General features: G+C 42.3%; 1 protein-coding gene across 1 annotated transcript in view; it reads left to right on the top strand.

Moving 5' to 3' along the window:
* The window catches only part of fah (fumarylacetoacetate hydrolase (fumarylacetoacetase)), a 31,630-nt gene extending 12,145 nt beyond the window's left edge, over nt 1–19,485 (top strand). Inside the window, exons 9-14 of the mRNA XM_084007273.1 lie at nt 1,374–1,504; nt 7,982–8,057; nt 9,637–9,683; nt 13,744–13,845; nt 14,556–14,673; nt 18,819–19,485. Of these exons, the coding sequence (XP_083863399.1) occupies nt 1,374–1,504; nt 7,982–8,057; nt 9,637–9,683; nt 13,744–13,845; nt 14,556–14,673; nt 18,819–18,895 (551 nt within the window). The 3' untranslated portion in view covers nt 18,896–19,485. The remainder of the gene's footprint in view (nt 1–1,373; nt 1,505–7,981; nt 8,058–9,636; nt 9,684–13,743; nt 13,846–14,555; nt 14,674–18,818) is intronic.
* Nucleotides 19,486–20,191: the final 706 nt, after the last annotated feature.

Below are 20,191 nucleotides of genomic sequence, written 5' to 3'. Positions count from 1 at the left end.
CTGCATTTCCTATATAAATATTAGGATTGAGAAATTGCACCACCTCACACTTTCCCACAGGAATTCAATTCAATTCTATGAAAAAAAGGTTATTTGTCCAATGTACAAGAATGAAATGTAATTCAATTAATTTCCCTTTTTCTTGAAGCATTGTGTAATCCATTGTATCTGCAAGATGATGGAAAACATGAGTCAAAGAGCCTACACATTATGTAATTTTTTGGGTTTACCTTGCTAACCAGAAAGTCACCACAACTCCAGAGGACTATTGCACAAAAGCAGAATTGAGATATCCAGGATAAATGACTAAGCTGGGTTCAACATATCCCAATGAGAGCAGTCTGGCTTAATGGATTGCACAAAGGCCAAACCAGGATGAACAGCTGACTAAGGGCCTGTCCACACGAAAACGTTTTCAGTGCGTAAACGCAGAAGTCTTGTGCGTTTCGCCCTGCCGTCCATACGAATCCGGCTTTTTTGCGGCGTGAAAACGCACTTTTTTGAAACCAGCTCTCAGGGTGGAAAAGAAAAAAACGACACGCCTCCGTTTCGTGATCGTTTTCGTGAAGACGGCGAAAACGAATACGCTGACGTCATCGCCCCGCTCCTCGACCCTCGAGCCTGACTTCTTCCCCCGCGACGTCTCGTAACAACAACAATAACGGCGGCCTCCGTGCTCGTAGCAGATATTCTGCTCGTCTGTACGACGGCGTATCAGGGCCGCTGTATGAAAAAAAAATGGAGCCGAGAGAGGGGGGCGATATTCCTGGAAAAAAGTCGCAGATATGCTTCTTTATTACGATGCTAACAAACAACCGCTAGCTAACTTCCCATGAATGTAGGCATGTATTTGTCTAATTAATCCATCCCAACGTGTGACAACGCCTCGTCAAGGTCCTTAGGGTGACGGCTGTTGATGCTTATTGTTGGTTTTATTTATATGGGCCAAATTGTCATCTTATGGGTGTTTATTGATCGGGTGGTCGGGCGGAGATTAGCCGTAACTCTCACGTGTTGCCATAGCAATGGCAAACATCCGGTCAAGCTCCGTCTCTTCTTCTGCGTTTTTGTAGCAGAAACAGCGCCGCATAAGGGCCTGGAATATGTACTACAGCGCGCTGAGTCGTTTTCAGTGGATTCGTCTGGACGCAGATTTTCTTGAAAAGACGCCAAGGCAAAACGGAGAAAAAAAGTTTGTTTCGCTTCGTCTGGACGCCCCCTTAGTGAAGCAAGGTTCAACTAATCCTTACTCAACTAGACCCCGAGATCCATCACTGATTCACTGATGCAGATCCCAAATTCACAGCGACAACTAAATGAGTACCGTATTACAGAAACCATAATCTGCCTACTCACGCAGTGTTTCTTTTCAGCCAGGGACATCCAGGCGTGGGAGTACGTTCCTCTTGGTCCTTTCCTGGGGAAGAACTTTGGGACAACCATTTCACCCTGGGTCGTCCCAATGGAGGCACTGTTACCCTTTGCAGAGCCCAACCCCACCCAGGTTAGTACACCAGTAAAGACAGGCATCCACTAGCCCATTTGTGGGTGGACGTCACGTTTCCGTCGCTGCAGTTGCATGCATATTGTGGTTATAGTTTTTGCGTTAGCCTGTTTTTTTCCTTGATCTTTTGTTTTGTACTTTTTACATCTTATGATTTTGAATAAGGACTGCACGGTGGTGTAGTGGGTAGCACTCTCGCATCACAGCAAGAGGGTCCCGGGTTCGATTCCTGGGTCGGCCCGGGTTCCTTCTGTGTGGAGTTTGCATGTTCTCCCCGTGTTAGCGTGGGTTCTCTCCGGGATCCCCGGCTTCCTCCCACAGTCCAAAGACATGCAGGATGGGGATAGGCTGATTGATGACTCTAAATTGCCCGTAGGTGTGAATGTGAGTGTGAATGGTTGTCTGTTTCTATATGTTGGCCCTGTGATAGACTGACGTACTGTCCAGGGTGTACCCTGCCTTCGCCCAATGATAGCTGGGATCGGCTCCAGCCCTGGAGCAGCAGCAGTGTGCGTGTGCGTTCGAGTCATCAGCATCTGACGATCGGAGCTGCGGATAGCAGGCCGCCTCTAACTGATACCGCTTCAGCCTCAAGAGAATGTTCCCACTTACCCCGGAGGATCATGAGCTGTCCAGCTTGAAGTCAGAGCTCCGCTCCATTGCAACCCTCCTGGATGATGTCATCCAGCGCCAATCCGTGCTCCTCGCCCGGGTGGAAGCGTTGCAGCAGGATGGTTCCAGCTCGGACAATGCTGTACATCGCAAATCGGATGCTCCCTCTTCCTCGTGACGACTTCTTAGCAAAACTGAGTGCAAGTGGGTTGTGTGGCCCATCACTGGGCCACACAACCCACTTGCACTCAGCCCACATACAGCAATGAATTATGGTCCTTTAGTGGCCCACATCCGGCATCCAAAACGTGGGCCACATAAGGCCCGTAACTCAGCCAAACTGTACAACCAGAACTGGCCCTATTCTGGGCCAAGCCATTTTCAGATGTGGTTCCTGATATCAGCCTTAATTAAACCTCAGCCACTTAATTTATATGCCATATTTAATTTAATATTCGATCCAGATTAAAAAAAAAAAAGCGAGTACAAATGTTTATTTATTTTCAAACCCATCACACGCAGTACACATGCATTTTTAAGATTGAACCCATCGACTAGGACTCTTCAGATTTAGATACTAGTCTATGAACCAGGACTCCGCACATTTAGATACTAGTCCATGAACCAGGACTCTGCACATTTAAATACTAGTCCATGAACCAGGACTCTGCACATTTAAATACTGTCAGTACATGAACCAGGACTCTGTACATTTAAATACTAGTCCATGAACCAGGACTCTGCACCTTTATGAGCACCCTCAGTGCATGAACAAGGACCAGGAGCGGGGTCACAGTGGCGGAAGTAAAAAAACAGCATCAACACACACAAATACCATTTCAAAATAAAAGCATACAATAAAACCAAGGTGAAAAGAAAAAAATGAATAAACATGCAAAACACAACTGGAATAAATAAAACACAGCAAACCAAAATCAACACAAAAAATGATAAAACAAAACTCTACCCTGTGACACATGAACCAGTTCTCTGCACATTTAAAAACGGTCAGCGGCTGCTTGGATGGAGGTCACGACTGTCAGCAAGGTGGATATGCCCAGGGATCATTGGAGCACTCAGCAATGAATCCAATCTGTTAAAAAAATCATATCAAATCTTAGTACTACTATCTGTTGTAACAAAATAGATCATCATTTAAATAGGGATTGATGCTTCTTACCCCTTTCTTGACTGTCAAGTTCCTGATGCCTTTCATCTCATCATTCTCATCGTCGTCATCTTCCTCTCCAGGGAATAAAATGTTCTTGCGTCTAAAAACAATTGAATAATTTCATTACAAATTAGACTATTTTCAAATGTTGTGCATCACAGATTAAAAAGCAACAATTGAAATGGCATACAACCTTTTTCTTTTGAATGAAATTGGAGAGTCCCCTCCATCACAGTGAGGTTTTTTCCCACTGTTGGGCCATCTGTTGTTACAGTCATTAATAGCAGTTTGACCTCAGGTGTGGTCCCTGAAAATTTTAAACATGCAGTAGTACAGCCCCTGATCAAAAAACCTGGTCTAGATTCAGCAGTTCTTGCTAATTTCAGGCCTATCTCCAAACTACCATTTCTTTCAAAAACCCTGGAGAAGATCGTGCACAATCAATTAATGGCCTTTCTGGAAGAGCATAATATTCTATAGGTTTTCCAATCTGGTTTTAAAACCCTGCACAGCACTGAATCAGCTCTTTTAAGAGTTTTTAATTATATATGTTTAGCTACTGACTCAAGTGACTGTGTTATCCTTGTGCTTTTAGATTTAACTGCTGCTTTTGACACTGTGGACCATGAAATATTGATCTCACGTTTGGAGCAGTGGGTGGGCATCAGGGGCACAGCACTGGAGTGGTTCAGGTCATACTTGGCTGATTGAACCTTCTGTGTCAGCCTTGGTGACTCTGTATCCTCCTCTGCTCCTCTCTCGTCTGGAGTCCCACAGGGCTCAGTTCTTGGCCCTCTCCTCTTCTCTCTCTATCTGCTCCCGCTTGGTTCCATACTTAGGAAGCACGGCATTTTATTCCACTGTTATGCGGACGACAGTCAGATTTATGTGCCTCTTAAAAAGAAAGATGGCTACGATGTCTGGCTGCTACTTAAGTGTCTCGAGGATATAAAGGCCTGGATGGCAATGAACTTTTTAAATTTGAATGACAAAAAGACAGAAGTGATTGGTGGCACGACTGGGACCCCCCCCCCCCCCCCCCTGTAGATCTGGATTCCTTGGCCCAGTATGTCAAACAGAGCATCACAGACCTAGGGGTGAAAGTGGACCCTGAGCTTAAGCTCAACAGTCAGATCAAGGCTGTTGTCAAATCTAGCTTTTTCCATTTGAGGCAGTTGGCCAAAACAAAGACAATTCTATCAAGGCAGCACTTCGAGACAGTAATCCACGCCTTTGTTACCACTCGGCTGGACTACTGCAATGCACTGTATGTGGGGGTTAGTGGGTCCTCCATTGCCCGTCTCCAGATGGTACAAAATGCAGCTGCACGTCTTTTAACTAGCACACGTAAACACGAACACATTTCCCCCATTTTAGCCTCACTCCACTGGCTGCCTATTCCTTTTAGGATCCATTTTAAAATTATTTTATTTGCTTTTAAATCCCTGAATGGTCTTGCCCCGCCCTACCCCTCTGAGCTTCTACACCCTCATACACCCGCCCGGTCTCTCAGGTAAGCTGATCAGCTGCTCCTGAGTGTGCCTAAAACTAAGCGGAAGCTCAGAGGGGACCGTGCCTTTGCTGTGTCGGCTCCTAAATTGTGGAATATTCTGCCTCAGCACATTAAACGGGCCTCTTCTCTGTCTTTTTTTAAATCTCTTCTTAAAACCCATCTCTTCTCCTTGGCCTTTGGCACCCAGTAAGATGTCGACTTGTCTCCTTGTTTTAAATGTCTTATTTTCATTGCTTTTTATTGTGTGGCTTTTATTATTTTTATTACTTTTACTCATGTTTTATGTCTTTTAATTTATTTTTTTGTATTTTTATGTAATTTTGGGCTTTTCTTCTGTACAGCACTTTGGTCAACTTTTGTTGTGTAAAAGTGCTTAACAAATAAAGTTGGATTGGATTGGACTTCCAAGGTCAGTGTGATCGACAGCTTGAGGGAGTTAAAGCCCAGCTGCATTGTAGTCATCTGGAAAAAAAGAAAGAAACATTTTTCAGTAATACTGTTCATGGCTGCGCAGACCTCAAACAGTTAAAAACAACATAGTACTGTGTAAACACAATTTGCTTGAAAATTATTTATATAAATACTTCATTGAAACAGAGGCACTGCAACACACTACAGCAACTTGTGAAAGTTTTCACATTTAAATAAATCAGTGTAAATCTAGGATCATGCAGCTAAAATCACACAGTTCCACAGTTACATCCATTCAATACGTTTATATGACCTGAGCTTTCAAAGACTGCATAACCAACTGCATATCACTAAACTTATATGCACAGTAAAACAGGCATGTAAAGATGGCATCTGTACAGCAGGTTAAAACCACGTCCAACCTGCCTGTCCCATATTTCGACGTTGCTGCACAGAAAGATTTGATGCTCCACTCCCATGTTTGTTTAATAATGCGCGGGACGACTGGACATAAGACCGTTCAGTCTCACAATATGTGAAACCAGACACAGCAACTGGCACAAGTGACAAATTTAAGATATTATAGCATGCATTTGAATATTCGTATAACTGCGAGTCTTCGACTAAATCCAATTATGTTGGAGTTAAGGCAATTTGAGTTAAGGCAATTTGTCTAACGCTAATCGTTAGCCACATCCGCTCTCTCTCTCTCTCTCTTTTTGGTTCAATAGTTAAGTGGCATGTTTCACTCTCTCTCTCTCCCTCTCGTGCGTCCAGATTTGATTTTTTTTTTCAAGTCTAGTGGAAGGGGCGGGGCTTCGCCACTCTATAGTTAGTGTGTTATGTAGTGTTTGGTGTAATTGATTTTTTTGTTTTGTGAGTCAATGAAGAGACTGCTGAATGTGGAGCAGCTCTTAATTAATAAAAATATTTTTCTGGTTTTCACAGTAAAAAAATCTAACTTTTTCCTTCTCTGATTTTATGTTTTTTTGTGGTCCATTGTGTTAAAATGAAAAAATAACTGTACAGTCACACATATGAGGTTGTGCTGAAAATAATGACACCAAAGGTAACCAATCACTGTCGTTCCCCGAGGCGCGCACGTGTGCCCGCTGTGGCCAGGGGGGCTCCGTCCCCCGCCGGTCATGCCGCGGGCGTTCTGCGTTTCGCACCTTCTAGTCCGGGCCTCCCAATCGGACGCATCCATCCTCGTGTCGGTTCATAGTACCCCAGCTGAATCTCGCCGATGTTTCCGCTAGCCATCTTGTTGTCGTTCGTCCACCGGTAATATAGAAGCGGGAGCATGAGCGCAAGCAGCTGTGGTGGTCGGGGTGCGTGGCCTGTGGTATTTGCATATTGTGAATATTCAGTATCTCAGAATTCCTCCATGAGGAGAGAGCAGTGGATGTCCAACAACACAGGAGACCGGTGTGGGACACACAGTGTCCCAAAGTGTTGTTGTGAAGTGGCCTTTGTTACAGTTTCCCTAAACATAACTAAGAGTTTTGTTGTCTAAACGTAATGTTGCTTTTGTTGTGTAATGTCATTCCGACTGACAGAAAGAAAAAACAACGTTGTGCAGGAACAAATGATACACTGTCGAGAGACACTGTTGGGACATCAGAGCCTTTTCACCATTTTGTTTGTGTTTCAGAGTTAATTTAATTGTCATTGTACTACAAGGTTGTAGTCCCATTGTTGCTAAATAACATAAAAAAAAGAATCTTACACGGTGGAGGATGAATTTAGGATTCTCTGAGCCTCTCTGAAGTCTGCTGGTTTGTCAGGTGATACTTGTGTATCACTCGATTACTGTAACTCACTGTTTACCTGCCTCAATAAATCATCTCTGGACCGTCTACAACTAATATAGAACGCTGCCGCTAGGCTGCCAAATCGCTCACAGAAGTCCTGCCATATCACTCCTATCCTCCGCTCCCCAGAGCTTTTAGATTCCAATTTAAAATTCTGGTAACCACCTTCAATGCCCTGCATGGGTCTGCCCCGGCCTACATCTCCGACCTCCTCCAGCCCTACTCCACTAGCCGGTCCCTAAGGTCCTCCGACCAGGGGCTCCTCGCTCTTCCCCGAACCAACCTCAAAACGAAAGGGGACCGAGCCTTTCGTTCGGTGGCCCCCAGACTCTGGAACGCTCTTCCCTCAGACTTAAGAGCCCCTGCGTCGATTGTAGCTTTCAAGGCGCAGTTAAAACCTACCTGTTTCGACAGGCCTTTGAACTGCATTAACTGCATGGCAGTTAATTACTTTCGTTGTTTTATTCTTTGCTGCTCTTCATCTTTGTATATACTGTGTTGTTTTATTATGTTTTGTGAAAGCACTTTGTTGTGTTGTTTTATTATGTTTTGTGAAGCACTTTGTGACTTTGTGCTGCGAAAAGTGCTATATAAATAAAGAATTATTATTATTATTATCTCTTCCCAGAATGCAGCAAGGTGAACAGACTGTGTCTGGGTGGGTTTAGTCTTTTAATATGGGCTCTGTGCAGCACCTCTTGTCACCAACATCACTGATGCTGGTCGATGTGATGTTCTGGTGGTTTGGAGAGTCTGCCTGTCCTGGACCATGAACATCCCATGATAGTCTGTAAGGTTTCCAGTCAGGATGCTTTCTCTTGCGCCTCTGGAAACATTAATGAGTACTCCTCGAGAAAAACAGCTGTTTATGAGCTGTTTTCTCCAGGTTGGAAACGTGTGGTGAGCATCGGTGATGCTGATTCCCTGGAACTTACAACTGTCTCGTCTTTGTGCAGGACCCAGAGCCCCTCCCCTACCTGCAACACCCTGATGCCTACACTCTCAACATTAACCTGTTTGTGTCACTTAAAGGTACAATGTCTCTCATTCAACCAACTGTGATGGTTTCACGAACACACACAGCCACACACACACTGCCTGCAGTAAAAGCCCTCAGGTAATCCACGCTATTGAGGAGCCGTTACATTACATTCACTTATATCTCCATCCCTCTCATCCATGCTGCTAAATATTTCAACACCTGTACTGTTATCAGGAACATAATGCTCAGCAGGGATATGGACGAGTTTATCTTCCTCTCTACAAATATTAACAGCTTAATGATAGAAATGTGCAACATTACCTTGCAGTTTGAATACTATCTTAAATAACAAAAATGTAATATAATGTTAATAGTTTGTCTTTTAATGAACTGACTGAATTAGAATTATTCAGATATGTTTCTTAAGTATGGCAGTAGCACAAAAATATAAAGACTACAGTATAATACAAGTAAAAAAAGTAAGTACAAGTGCTCCTGTCATTGTTGTATTACTATTTATTATTAGATTATTTCTAATGGATTCAAATGTAAGCAGTAATTCCATATTTGTTATATTTTGCTTTTATTGTAGCTGCTCAATTCTGTCTCCTACTAAATTAGATTCCCATACAACTTAACTTCACTCTCAATTACATTTACAGTTGGTTAATAGAACCAACAGAACAACATAGTTAGGTTAAGACAAAATTACTTGGTTTGGTTTAGTAAAAAAAAAAAAAAAAAAAAATCAGGGTTTGGATTAAAATGACTATGAAATTGAAACAAAAGCTATTTGGTTCTAAATGGACACTAAGACTCCTGGTGGAGGTCCTGTGTTTTTAGACCCGTCCTCCATCCAGAAGTCCAACCTATACGTGGCCTTGTAAACTAATTTGTTTGGTCAAGAGCAAATGTAATCAATTACAAAATACGTTTCCCTCATAACCTTAATTTACAATGCAGTGTCATTATGTGGGAACATCATTTTTAGGAGACCAGGCTGATTATATAAAGTCGGGTGTCAAATAAAAGGAGTCTTGACCCAACAGATTCCCCTCTGAATTCCAGAAGGACGTCTGGTTCTACGTTCCCCTTCTACAGCGTGACATCAGAAAAATCACAGACTCAACACAGCTGCTATATCCAGCCAGCCTTGCAAAACTCACTGAACATCACTGTGAATTGTGTTTAGAGGGAAACATATTTTGTGGTGGATTATGTTTGCTCTAGACATACTGTATCTCTAATTAGTTTCAAATAAGTCCCTAGAAGTCCAGGTAGTGAGGAGGTCTGGGTGTAGGACGGGTCAAAAAACAGGACTTTCACCAGGAAGCTGATGTTTGTGTCCTCCTGTTAGAACCAAGTAGTTCTGTTGACTGAATCTAACTGTGTACTTTTGTTAAACAAATGATTTCAAACCGTTAACTATGTGACTGTTTGGTTTCCCTGGAAATGTTATTCACAATGTAGTTAAGTTGTGTGGAAATGTAATTTTTAGGAGACAGGCTGAGCTGGTTGTAAATGTACCTAGTTATTTACTACCATCCACTCTTGCTGTCACCTACTGTACTGCATATAACATGCTATGAAGTGTTTCAGTGTGTAACTTGTTTCTGCTTGTTCTTAAAGGACAGGGCATGGCTGAGGCTGCAACCATCTGCAAGTCAAACTTCAAGGTAACAACCATATCCACTATGACACCCACTAGTCAAGCATACAAGGAAGAGGGTGGCTTTGATATTTAACAGGTCTCCCACATCGGCCTAAGGACCTTGACGAGGCGTTTTCACACGTTGGGATGGATTAATTAGACAAATAAATGTCTACATTCATGGGAAGTTAGCTAGCAGTTGTTTGTTAGCATCGTAAAAAATCGCCGTCCTCTCTCGGCTCCGTTGTTTTTCATACAGTGGCCCTGATACGCCATCGTACAGACGAGCAGAATATCTGCTACGAGCACATAGGCCGCCGTTGTTGTTGTTGTTACGAGACGCAAGAAGTCAGACTCGAGGGTCGAGGGGCGGGCCGATGACGTCATCGTATTCGTTTTCGCCGTCTACATGAAAACGAACACGAAACGGAGGGGTGTCGTTTTTTTCTTTTTCACCCTGAGAGCCGGTTTCAAAAAAGTGAGTTTTCAGGAAGCAAAAACGCCGGATCCGTATGGACGGCCGGCCGAAACGCACAAGACTTCTGCGGTTTCCCACAAAAAACGTTTCCATGTGGATGGGGCCCAAGTCTTAAAGAGGATTTAAACAAACGCAGGGTGTGTGAGAGGGTGTCCACACGAAAACGTTTTGTGTGTCGGAGCGAGCACAGAGCGTTCTGGAAACAATGGTGAAGAAAGTAATGAACAGAGTTGTTGTGAAATTGAGGGAACATTTATGTTACTATGGCAACAACAGACCCGGGGCCCGTTGCACAAAACTACGATAAGGGATTAAGCCGGGATATCTTGGTTATCCTGGTTCAACTTATCCGTGATCCGGTTGCACAAAAGCGGGATAGGGGGCAGTAGGATATGTTATGGTATAAGTTACCATGGAGATTTATTCTGTGGAGTGAGCCTGCTCCAGACCAGGCTAAATTCCAGGATCTATTTAATCTCATCCCTTATCTCAGTCAGCAGTCACCACAAACGGAAACCAATAGTTATTCCAATGCCCACTACACATTGTTATCACATATAACTAGACCCACTGTCATTATTTAAACGTTTGTGATCATTAATTTCAATCATTTTGGATAAATTATGATTTTAGATGATGTTGCTGTCATTAGGTAATTTACAGTTTCCCATAGACTATAAGGCTATATATAAAATGACGGAATATTAGAGCCACAGAGAAAAAATAAAAATTCACAGACTTCGAGAATAAAGTCATAAATTTACGAGAATAAATTCATAATATTGTAACCCGTTGTTTTAGAGGAGGAGAGTATTAAAGTACGTTTTGATGACATTCCTAGCGAAAAATCTGCATTTTGTTCTCATATTATTCCTTCAGTGAATGTATATGATCTTTTGTTGGTTAGGGTTAGAGTTAAGGTTAGGTAAATGCTAACTAGGAGGAGCTGGGGATCGAACCAGCAATCTTGCAGTTGCCAGCCAACCCGCTCTACCTCCTGAGCTAAACCCCCTGAGGGTTATGGTTAGGTTTAGGTCTGATGCTCTCTAATAACCAGCATAACGCGCATCGGTCACGTGACCACGGCTCTGTGTAATACGCAGGAAAGCATACGAAAATATCGTGCTTTACTTTTCGTACTTTTTAGTACGAAAGCTGAGTTAGAGCAGCCTGACCTCCTCGTATGCCTCCATGAGGATTTCTGCCTCCGGCGGGGAAAAGTATGCCGCTCTATTGGCCATGGTGAATCAGTGAATCTGTGATCGGCGGCGGGGTCTATTTAAGGGGAGCCGTGAGCGTGCACCTATCCAGGATTGGTTTCACCTGGCTTGATGAATCCTGCTCATCCTGGCTTGGTCTTTATGCAACCAATTAAGCCTGGACGCTCTTGTTTTGGATCGATTGAGCTCTGCTCAGACCTTAATCCTAGTTTTGTGCAACGGGCCCCCGCCTCGAGACAATACAAATATTTCCTGTCCCAGTTATCCTGAGGGGTATTCCACCAAACTCGCTAATTAAGGCGGCGCTTACCTAGTTAAGCCTGGTTAGAACTAACGCCAACTTCCACTTGTGGCTAAACCCATTCCATTAACGCATTTCAGCCGCGCCTTGTTGAGGCTAATTCAAGCCAGGTTAACGTTGTAGTGTGTTACGCACGTTCATGGGATATGAAGCCAGCCCAGAATCGTGAATGTCGAATCATCGAGAAAATGGCAGAAAAGACCATAGCAAAAAATATTGATGGAACTGTACGAGGAGTACAAACCCATCATAACCAAAAAATGGAATACTGTAGTGATAAATAAAAATCGCGAGGCTGCTTGGGCAATAATTGCCGAACGATTAAATACGGAAGTACCGTTAAGAGTAACATGTTCTAATATAACACTGACAAGGATTTCTCGGATGTGAGGATAGTGTAGCGGTAACGCGCCGGCTTTGCACGCGGCCGGCCACGGTTCAATTCCCGACTATGGAATTTTGTGAAACTTCTTTCTTTGGCCGGAACTCACTCACTCACTCACTCTCTCTCTCTCTCTCTCTCTCTCTCTCTCTCTCTCTCTCTCTCTCTCTCTCTCGATAGGCCTAGTAAATGCATCTACATTGACCAACTCATTTATCTCAACAATTCAATGAACACATTCAATGAACCTATTAATGAACTCACCTGAAAGGAATTTATGTGGCTGAAAATTGCATGCAGCAATGCCTTTGTCATTGGGATCTATAACATGCTATTAATAATAACATCTTTATGCCTATCATGTTTTTGCAAGTTATATTTGGGTTCTGGGGAAATTGTATGACATATTTATCATAGTTAAGGTAAAATGTTGGTCTAATTCTCTGATCTAAAGACAATTATACAGGCACAAAAAAAAAAAAAAAAAAAACACACATTAGATGTCCTTGCCAGGATGTGAACCTGGGATGCCCACATTCGGTGGCAGGAGCATCACCACTCACCCAACTGGGGGCTCTAGATAATGATATGGCCAGTCGGTCTTAAACAAAATAAACGATTTATTCATATTTTTTTAATTGCAAGCATGTATTCTTAGACGCTTGATGAAAATATAGTCTGTTTGTACTTCATATATGTAATTTTGGTAATTTTTGGTCTTTCACGTGACGAAATCACGAGGACTGCTTGGCGGAACCTTCTGCTGGTACAGTTGTTTCCGACAGACGGACTTCTCTGAAACCCCCGCTAAAGTAAGCCTGATGGTTAGCCTGCCCCTGGTCGGATAAATTCCCATGGTTACTTAGCGGAGAGTGCCTCAAGTCACGTTGATGGAACGCAACTCTCGCTAAAGGTAGCGAGGCTTATCGAAATTAGCGCTTAACGAGTTTGATGGAATACCCCTCAGGTCAAAGTAATTGCAATTCACAATATTATCTCCATAATCATCCAAATATGCTTAGAACGCTTAAAATGGCAGCAAAACATATTGGAATCACTTAACATCACATTTTCAAGACGCACATTTTTAGAGCATCACAAAAGGAATGCATCTTTTTTTCTGTGACGATTGTAAAAAAAAACAATTTGTAAATTCAACTTTTTTTCAAAGCAACATTGTCTGTTCATTCTGATAATTCAGGCCATCATTCACTTCTCTTCCATGATAGCAAGATAGACCCCTATTTCAATTCACTCATTTGATGATAATCACGATTATACTGATAATTATGATCTAACTAATATTGTCTGTTATTGGCTGTTCAAATATCAGACCTATGTGATTAAGGATCACATACGAAATTGACCCAAATCAAAAGTGAAAAGAATCAGATTCCATGTGGTTTGTGCTGTTCAGGTTGTTATGTTTACAAACATAAAAAAGGTTTATTTTCACCGTCTTCAACTGCACTCTGGGTGTTCTCTAAATCGGATAGGTCATCGCCCGTGATTAAAGTCGTAAATATATATATATATATATATATATACTTTTATCTTCAGTATTAGAAACACACCTATTACAGTTTTAACACTGATCAGCATCAGCAGCAGACGGCATCAGCAGTCTCTATGCAAATGGAAGCCATATGAAGGCAAACAGTCTGCCTCTCTTCACTCAATTTGTTTTATAACTTCTGTTTCCAGTACATGTACTGGACCATTAAGCAGCAGCTCACCCATCACACTGTCAACGGCTGTAACGTCAGACCAGGAGACCTGCTGGCTTCTGGTACCATCAGTGGACCTGTGAGTGTCTGCATGTCCTCAGTATTTACCAACCAACATTGATATTTTTCACATTGTGTGTCTCTGTAAGTGAAGATAATTTATTTTATATTGAACACGGCCCTAATGTATATTGTAGCAACCCAGGGGAAGCGATGGCAAGATTGACTTATAAAATAGGAGGCAGAGACAGAGAACATGAAATAACCAAGGTGTTTCTTTAACAAAGGTTGTAAGGAACAGGGAAAGGGGTTTGTGCTAATCAGAATTCCAATGCTCATTGAACACATCACACGGTCAGCGGCGCTCTCATCAGCCGTGTGACGTCACTCTGGTTCCACAAAGCTGCATTGTTTGATGGATGTTTTGTACAGAGACACTGTTGCGGCTTTACGTCACAAAGCAAAGTCCGATCGCATCATATTTTTTACTCTCCTTCTGTATAAAAAGGCCCTCTGATTGTTTGTCGTTTTGTCATTTATATTATTTGTTTCTCGCTGTTGACTATCGTACATATTGTCTCACGCTGTAAACATATGGGCCTCTTCTGGGGTTTTCACATATTATCTCCTTGCTTTAATATTTTATTTTCCCTGTAAAGCAAATTTGATCAGTTTCATATTGGACCATGGATTATTGATTATCTATAAAAGAGGGAATGTTGTGTGTCTTCTAAATGTGTGGTACATTTGCAGTATCAAACACTTCCTATGTGAACTGTATCCTGACAGGATCCAGAGAGTTTTGGCTCCATGCTGGAGCTATCATGGAGGGGATCTAAGAGCATCGATCTAGGAGGAGGCGAGACCAGAACCTTCCTGAAGGATGGAGATGAAGTCTGCATCACAGGTGAGACTGAGCCTTCAGCACAGCAGCCGCTTACCAGGAAACATAAAGAGAGTGCTTCTTGGCTTTCAAACTATATCACCTATGAGGAAAAGGACACACAGGTTGTGTGGAAATATTTAATTTCATATATGAGTAACACATCTTTTTGATTGTCTTACTGTATCAAAGTATGTATACAGAAATATCCCCACTTAAAGCTACTGGATCATACATGATGCAACTCAAATGTATCATTCATTGCAGCCTGGTCTCATTTCGGGGAAAGCTTGAACAGAGACTCTTGCTGTTCAAACACATGGTATGCACTGAGATTTCAACTAGCTCCAAAATACACACTACTAGAAACTCAGAGGAATGGATGTAGAATGAAGAGTGAGAAAGTCCAGAGCAGTTTTAGCAGATCCTTTTCAGCTGCACTGTGCTGTTTACGATACAGCACCATCACTTCTGCGTAATGCTGCTATGGTAGAAATCTCCCTCCATAAATAAATACAAATGTTTATTTTTGTATCCTGTATTTTTTAAGTCAGACTCTATTTATCCAACTTGTAGCTCGACAGCCAATTTGGATTATCCTGATGAAAATAATGAAAATTCATTGATATTGTGAGTGTTTTTTACTGCGATCTGTGAAGAGATCCTATATTGTACCGTCCCGACTTAGAGGAAGTCATTCGTATCCCGTATGCAACCAAACGTTCAGTGTGTTTACTAACCTTAACCAAGTAGTTTTGTTTTTAAGCACGCGTTACTCCATTAACCCCAACTGTTTCACAACGTCATCCGTGCTCAAACCTTCTGCGTCAAGACACTACTGTGACGAGTTTGATGAAGATTAGATGACACATTCATTTTCAGTTCCAATGTGTAGCTGAGGTTCTGTGAAATAGATTCACAAACACATTTGCACCGACTTGAGGCGCAATCCGTTCACAACTAGCGTGTAAAAACATGGAACGGTATTTACAAACAAGGCGCACTTGGGTAAAAGCGCAGATTGTGTGCCACATGAGCGGAAAGATGCAAGTTGCGCTTTCAATCTGCACTCGTGGGAGGGTCATGGGGAAGGTTGGAGTTCCCCGCAAAAAGGTTTGCAGGATAAGCGTTAACTGCTCCTACTTATATATTCCCCCCGGGTGCATACTCTAGACCTCTGTGGTGTTCCATCAATAGTCATGTCTGTATTGCAGTTGTGAGAGCTTGTGCGCTCAATCTCAGGCTCTTTTGGAGCCTCATACTCAGAACCTCGGCATTAACGCTCAGTAGGAGGAGGATGGAGAGCCACCTCCCCCGTCGCCACCGGCTGCAGCCTCTCTGTGAGCTGCTGTTGGTGGTGCAGTCTGCACCTGGAATTATGGATCCATTCTGCTCTGCCTTCAACCTTTAGAGCAGTCCTCGTCGTCAGCAACACCTAGAGCGGTCCTTTCCACCGAGGAGACAGAGACACATTCTCCAGAGAGTTGATTAGTACATTCACCCACTTCAAAAGGATGAATTGACTCCTCTGATGGCTTCGGAAGTCTGTCTGATACCTGCAAATGAAACTTTCTTAGACTGTCAGTTAGTCTTTTTACATACTTATGTCATATACTCATCAGTCCAAAGCAGAGTTGTTTTGTGGGGTGTCAAAGGTAGGCTTGCTCCTGTGGTCATAGCCCTCCCCATTCATGTGGACTTAGTCGTGTGGTTGCATTTGGTACACTTCGGATGGAATAAAGCACAATCGGCAATGCATCATTGTTTTGGTCAACTTCCCTTTTATCGAGTTAATTCACTCAACCTGACCTGAGCTCTGTGGATGATAGGGAACATGCAACTGCCAATGGATTCGGAGCACCATTACAACAGTTTTGCGCCTTCCTTTCTTGTGGGGAATGCCTCAACCCACTTTGAAAACTGATCAACAAGAACGAGTCATACTGAATACCTGGACAATTCGGCATATGTACAAAATTGATTTGCATATTTACAAAAGACCATTTTTTCTGGTTTGTTGACATATCATGGATCTATTCACTGGTGTGTGTGATATTGCAGTGTGATGCCGGTGATAAAAAAAAGGCACTGACTGTCACGGATGTACTCGGGTTAAAGAAGGTATGGACCCAAATGCAGTTAAAAAGGTTTATTTAAATTATAAACTAACAAAAAAGAACAGAAACACACAGACTAAATACACAGGGCTGATAAGGTTAAACGACAGACAGGTGTGGAGACACAAGGGCAGGCTATGGTGATTGGGGAGAACAAGAGGCAAGGCTGATGAGACAATGAGACACAGCTGGGAGAGAGAAAAAGGAGGGAAACCAGGCAGGAAGTAAAGCACGTGACAAAACCAGACAGAAGGACTACAAAATAAAACAGGAAACCAACACTACAAAAACCCACAGACATGACAGTAGACAAGACAGGGAAAAACGCATGAACAACACAAGACAGAATGACTATTAAATAAACCTGGAAACCAAAACAACAAAATCACAGTCATGACACTGACCATGTAGGTCACCTCTGGCTGACAAAACTGCAGCTTAGCCAGAGAGGCCCAGTGACCACACTCAGCCAGTCTCTTCAACAACAAGATAGAGTTTGCGTGGCAAGCCTCTTTGGATGAAGATGCTACCAACAAATCATCAGCGTACTGGAGGAGAGTGCTTCCCCCTGGGAGATGCAAATCATCCAGGTCACGTTTTACCACCGCCGCGTACACACTCTTGGTGACTCGCAGTAGCCTTGGACTAGCCTTGTGAAAGTAAATTTGGTTACCTTTAAATTTAAACGTAAACAGAAACTAGCTATCCGTATGCAGATTGACAGCTGTGTAGTATTTCTAATTAGGAGGCAATGAAGCAAGAATAGAATTTGTATCAGGCACAATCAGAGTCGTTGGAACAACAATGTCAGGACGGTTTGCTTTGGGGATAGGTAAAATGGGGTTTTACATTATTTAAAAAAAAATCCAATGTAACATTAACTTGATATTGGCATTAAAAATATTTTAATACATAATTCATGTTTTGTTATGAATTAGGATGTTATGCTGTCATGTGACCTTGGTGCTCCTGAAAGAAATGAAAGTGAAGGCCAAATGGCCTTGCCCCTGAATTGACGAAATTCCAACCCTCAATTTTATCTTTATTAATTCAAAGATTAAATGTCACAGTCTCAGACCTTTAGAATCCCATCAAACACAACCCTGGTAAGGCAAAGCTAAGACAACTTTAATTTGCACTTACCATGTTGTTGTTGTTGTTGTTGTATTGGAATCCTGTTTGTGACGCCAATTTGTTATGGAAATATGTATGAGCCAAAGCAAGGAGACCTCTGGAGATAGATGTCTTATGCAGAAATAGTGATTGATGCTCGATGTACATCATGAGAAGGTTTGAGCAGTACGACAGCTACGAACTCAACAGTGCAGGGCCAACCCCAATTCTTCCTGTCCCTCCTGGGAAAGCATAAAAAACCCAAGTTATCTGGAGGAAGCTGCCACGGCGTCTGTATTATCTTGAGGTGAAAGGGAAGAGTGACACGCTAGTGTCTTGCTTGTGACCTTGCCTCACCTCAAGAAGCAGACACAAGTAATAACTCAGATTAAATGTGACACTATTCATAAGATGACATGTATTAATCTTACACTGGGGGAATCAGGCATCGACAAAATTCCCTCACGCAAACTAATAATTATTCTAATTTTGAGCCAAACCATGTTTTTTAACTAAACCAAACCAAATATTTTAGTTGCCTGAACCATGATGTCATTGAGAATGCGGTTTTGAAACAGCGAAAGCATACCAAATGGTAAAAACTCTATAACGCTGATATACACATACTGTAGGAATGTTGATATGATATGTTTTTGGTTCAGTGTCTGTGGTTTGCAGAATCATAAAATACCAACATTTTATTCTGCCAGTGACTATTCTTTAATACTACAGCTGACTAAACGCATTGGGTTCCAGGTCCTGCTGGTGAAGGTTATTGAAGTCACGTTTCTACCAGACCTTCTTTCAATAACACAAATATTAACTTACATTTAAAATTAGCAAAATGTTTGACTACAATAAGAATTCTGACTATTGATTATCGTATTCATAATCACATGTTAATAATTATAGTAACGCCCCATCTTTCCCTCTGTCTAGGTTTCTGTCAAGGAGACGGATACAGAGTGGGCTTTGGACCTTGCATGGGAACCATTCTCCCGGCCCGGCAACACTAAAACTGGAGTAAGCCCTTCATGTCTACATAGAGAGCCAGTCTTCTTCGAGGAATTCACCATGTTTCTACAGTAGCCCAGAATGTACAAACTAAACACTGGCTCCAGAGACGCCTTTGCATTTTTACATCACCTGACGGCTACTGTAGTTCTCTGTAGAGTGGTGAGCAGACGAGTGTTCAGTTGGATGCAGTCTACAACTTCACCACTAGTTGCCACTATATCCCATACACTGCTCCTTTGAGGGGGCATCCTTTAAATAAATACTGGAAGAGACAAAGCAACAATACCTCACCCTGCTTTGACGTTCACTCTCAGCAAATAGCAAACGTCTGCTCACATATTAATCCACATCTGTCTCCTATAGTGACCATCTTGAGTTAAACATTGATGTTGAGTTATAGTCACCTTGCTATAGAAGTGTTCTGCAATATTCATCCAGAAGAGTGACGCTCACACATCACGCCACAGTGTTACTGCTGTTCCAGGATCAGTGTTACTGATGTTTTATGTGTTGGCTCCTGATTTAAAATGAATTCATTCATTTTTAATCCCACTACATCTGTGTCTTGTTTTCCTGTCAACTCATGTTTATATTTCTTCCTGGAATAACTTACTGAGACATGCAGTATGTTTTTTCTTCTTCACCACCTTCAACAATTCCTGTGCATATAGCATCGACTGCTTATAAGAAGTGGAAGCATGGACTTCACTTTGTTTTGAAAAGGTGTGGGTACACTTTTTTCAGATCAAAATAACACAAATTGGCCATCGCCATTTGGAATTGACCATATTTGGACTGTGGAGGAGCGTCAGGTGGATCTAAAGAACTCAAACAGCAGAGCAGCACCCGAACAGCAACCTTACTGGATATGGATCCATCTGGATTCTGGTGTGAAGCTGTTAACACAATTAGCTTCATGATTCAAGGTCAAATTTATAGCGTATGAGTGTTAAAGTCATCTTAGTAGCTAACTGCATTGGTTGCGTGGGAGCGACCTGTCAATCACAAGGTAGCCCCGCCCCCTCCAGCATCCCCTGCGTTCATCATGAACTAATTTTTGTAATGTTTACTGGGATAATAAATCTAGAGAGAAGTAGGGACATTTTCTCATACTCCTATACAATCAGAGAGGAGTGACCCCCTGCCACCCTCTTCCCTGTATGATTGACTAGTGGGTGTCATAGTGGATATTGTTACCTTGAAGTTTGACTTGCAGATGGTTGCAGCCTCAGGCATGCCCTGTCCTTTAAGAACAACCAGAAACAAATTCCACACTGAAACACTTAATAGCATGT

This window comes from Eutrigla gurnardus (assembly GCF_963514095.1).
Source record: "Eutrigla gurnardus genome assembly, chromosome: 1".
Lineage (NCBI taxonomy): Eukaryota > Metazoa > Chordata > Actinopteri > Perciformes > Triglidae > Eutrigla > Eutrigla gurnardus.
The sequence above is the reverse complement of the archived record's forward strand: the minus strand, read 5'-3'. Positions and strand labels throughout refer to the sequence as shown.